The sequence below is a fragment of the Miscanthus floridulus genome, chromosome 8, assembly GCF_019320115.1.
Source record: "Miscanthus floridulus cultivar M001 chromosome 8, ASM1932011v1, whole genome shotgun sequence".
NCBI lineage: Eukaryota > Viridiplantae > Streptophyta > Magnoliopsida > Poales > Poaceae > Miscanthus > Miscanthus floridulus.
Window position 1 is genome coordinate 191,686,503 of NC_089587.1, and position 3,906 is coordinate 191,690,408.

At 46.5% G+C, this 3,906-nt stretch overlaps 1 protein-coding gene across 1 annotated transcript; it reads right to left on the minus strand.

The window, feature by feature from the left end:
- Positions 1-1,827: 1,827 nt before the first annotated feature.
- LOC136470400 (uncharacterized) lies at positions 1,828-2,697 on the minus strand. The gene has a single exon (XM_066468258.1). The coding sequence runs from the start codon at positions 2,695-2,697 to the stop codon at positions 1,828-1,830; it is 870 nt and encodes a 289-aa protein (XP_066324355.1).
- Positions 2,698-3,906: the final 1,209 nt, after the last annotated feature.

The window sequence follows — 3,906 nt, forward strand, 5'->3', positions numbered from 1 at the left end:
GGTCGGAGGGACGCGGGGTCGGGGGTCGGAAGTAGCGCTTTGGGCCAGGCCTTCCTAATCGGAGAGGGCGTCCGGAGACGACGGGAGGCCGAAGCGAGTGCTCCGATCGGAGTGGTGGGCCGAAGGGGTCGACGAGCGGGCACCGCTCCTTTTGGTCTAGACCTTCTGGTCGGCGACTGGGCCATCCTTCCGGCCTGTTGTATTTAGACTCTTGGGCCGAGCCTTGGCGCGGAAGCCGGTCCTCGAGGGACCCCGGGTTTATGAACCCGACAGAAATGCTATAGCGATAGAATGTTAATCTGGTCATGAAATACTCCCTCCATCCTAGTATAATATATAAGACATAACCACCTCTGGTTCAAAGACCAAGAAACATATTTAATTCTCTCTCAACACTAGTACTATTGCATCAATATACGTGCGTATAGAGAGAGGACGTCTTAATCATGGGACTTGAATAAAAAGTGATTACGCCTTATATAATAGGACGGAGGAAGTAATTAAGGAAACCACAAATCTTGGAAAAAAAAGGCCCGACATCACGAAGGCTACCGATCCCGCCTCCCCGGGCCATTTTCTTTTTCCCTCGCCTCCCACGGAGGCCTTGTTTGGATGTTGTCGGATTCACCTCAATCCACATGTGTTGAAGTGGATTGGTGTGTAATTTAGTTCAAGTTCCACCGCCATTTATATGATTATTAAAAAAACTTATGCAAGGCTCTAAACCTCTCTCTCTCTCTCTTTAGAAAGAGATATAAAGTAGAACTGCATATTTTTACACTGAGAAGAATAAATAGTTTACGGTTTACACAGTTTACATACAACGCACTCACGCTTGAGCATGACGATGTAAACATATTATTATTACGGCTATATTGGAGGGCCCAATGCATGCAAAAACCACGCGTAGTAACGTTTTCACATGTCCGGCTGTCCCCCTACCTTATACGAGAAGATGATCTATCTAGACAATATCAAACGTGACATGCTGCGGGAGTACTGTACTGATGGTGGTTCTAGCAATTTGTTTAGCTTCCTCGATGGGTGGTTCACCGCCTCCATATCGCCGGTAATTATATGGTGGATATTGACCAATTTCTACTCTAAGAACCTCCAGTGCATCCGCATTTTCAATGATATGGAGAAGAAATTCGAGTTGCCCTCTTGTTGCTTTGAATCCTGAGATCCATACGTTCTTCAAATGATTATATTTGCATTTACATTGCCCAAGGTCTTTTCGGCTTGGACCCCCTTGTGCAAACCATAGATTGAAGCCAGCATACTGCAAAAAGAGTAAATCATGAACAAATTAAGACAAGAAGATGGAGATGGGTGCATATAGATAGACTTGGTGAAATTTTAGCTATATACATAATATAATCACTATTTTTTTTAAAATTTTTTGAGGAGTGCATTTGAACCCCTAGTTATATATGGAACAGCTTCGCCCCCTAGTTGGGTATCAGTAGTAATAATAAGAGGACGAATAATACGTAACACTTGAATGAATTGAAAAATTACGAAACATTGAAAAATATATATAATGTACTAACATGGATGGGACTTACATAGACCTCCAGCTTTTCAATAAACGGTGCGGCTCTCAGGAATGAAACCGATGAATAAAGAAGCTTGTCAACCTCGTCGTGGAAATATCGAATTAGCAACTGTAAATGCCGGAGTTTGGAAAACCTTTTTAACGGGCGATCCCACGACCATTGCTTCTGAGAGAGTGAGAATTGAAACACAGAAAATTAATTAATTGTTTGAAGCTAGGTTATTACATTATTATTGATTGTGATTTGAAATAAAACATGAATGAAATAGTTAGGAACAGTACGGCACCTCTAGATATTTCAAACCAGGCCTCAAATCGGAGGTGAGGCTCTGCACGCTTGGAATACCATTGACAAGGGATATGAGCGCATGCTCAAAAACCGCCATGAGCAAGTCAAGATTTGCACTTTGCAGGTTCAACGAATGGACAAGACGGATAGGTACCAAGCGTCCGGTGTACTCAAAGGTAGCTAGATTGGCAGCATTGATGTCTATCTTGGTGACGAGTCCGCATTGAACATTGAGGTAGAGCAGACTAGGCAGTGGAGTCGCCAGCGTGAGTTGATCGTCGACGACGCATCTGTTTATGTGAAGCCACTGGATCTTGCTGGCGCAACGGGACAGCAGGTGCTCAAGATCCTCCCTGGCCATATGCAGCACGTCCAGACGAAGCTTCCTCAGATTCGGGAAGCCTTTGAACTGCGACGGTGGTCTGAAAGATACAAAGCTAAGGTGCAGCTGCTGCAGGCTGCTTCCCCAGTTGTTGTCTGAAACTGAAAGAAGCTGCCGGAAAGGAAACACGTACAGATCCTGCTTTCGGGGTAGACAAGATCCATCGTGCTCCCACCAGGTTTCGGGCTTGAGATCCAGGGATAGGTTCTTGGTCCGCGACGACGAGACGGCAAATTCCACCCACATGTGGATGTGATGAGCTAGCAGGCCGTGGGCGCCGCCGACGAAATCGGTTCTTACCTCAAGCGTTTCCACGACGGCGCAGCGGCTACGGTGTTTCTGCAAGACGCCGTTGACGTGAGGGATGAATCTCGCCACCTGGGTGGTTTCGCTCAGCTCGTACCTCTCGCATTTGCATATCGACACAGCATGGAAGGTTAGCCTGGGGCACGCTGACCACAGACGCATGCATCGCCTCCACTCGCTTGACAGGACGCTACTTCTTGCAAAATTCTTTTGCCGGCAGCTTCGACACGATCGTGTACAAAATGTCCTGCATGCATGCAAGTTTTTTTTTCTCTCTCTCATTAGTACATACATATATTCAGTTGATTGAATACGAAATAATAGTGTGTATATACAATACTGGTGGAAGATCGGTGAATCGAAGGCCTGTTGCTGGGTTGTTGTTGTGTTGGGTCACCTCGTCGTCGACTGACACTGCTGCTGCGTCGGGGGACGAGGAGAGCCGGCGGCGGAGAGGAGGAAACCACCACATCCACATGTTGGCAAGCGCCGAGAGCACACCCCGAAACATGATCCGTATTATTTTCCAATCCAATCAATCAAAAAGGAAACAACGGCATGTATTTACAGACATCTCATGATCGGTTGCCTCCGATCCGATTCCGATCTGGGTCCTGGCCTGGGAACAGGAACCAACGACCACCGTTTCGGATACAGTACAGCAGGGGTCGTATCGTATTGTATTCTGCTGCGGTCGCGCCACCTTGCCCGACTCGACTCGCCCGCTGGGGCGGAAGCGTGGACAGAGGACAACGGGTCGCGGGCCCGAATTTTTTACTTTTTAACTTTTTTTTTTAAGTTTCTCACAAATAGATTTCTGGAGGAAAGATATCAGAATCTGGACCCTTAGCTCGGCGCCGAGATAACACGTCTCGGCACCAGCGTCCTTGACGCCGAGCTCCTACGCTCGAAGCGAACATGGAAGGTGACATGGCAGGAAGCTCGGCGCCAGCCACCCTGACGCCGAACCTTTATTTTAACCCTGCCCCAACCTTTCTGCCCGAGCGTTCTTTCTCTTCTTTCTCCTTCCTCTCGGGTTTTTTCTCTCCCCACTTCACCCTACCTCACGAATCGACATATTGGACCTTAGAAACTTTGATTTGATCCGTAGATCTTCGAGAGCAAGGTATCCTCGCCCCCCTCCTAGTTTTTTTCGTATCGATTCGGTATATATTAGTCGGATTTTTGAACTTAAGAATCGTCATTACTTATAGTTTCATTTTATCCCTCAATATATGTATTATACAACCGTAGGATGATGTCAAGACATGAAAAAACTAGTAAACCTAGGCGCATGTAGTTATGTTATGGGTTCATTGTTGTGCATCAAATGGGAAACCCTAGGTTTAGGGTTTAATGTTAATTGCTTTC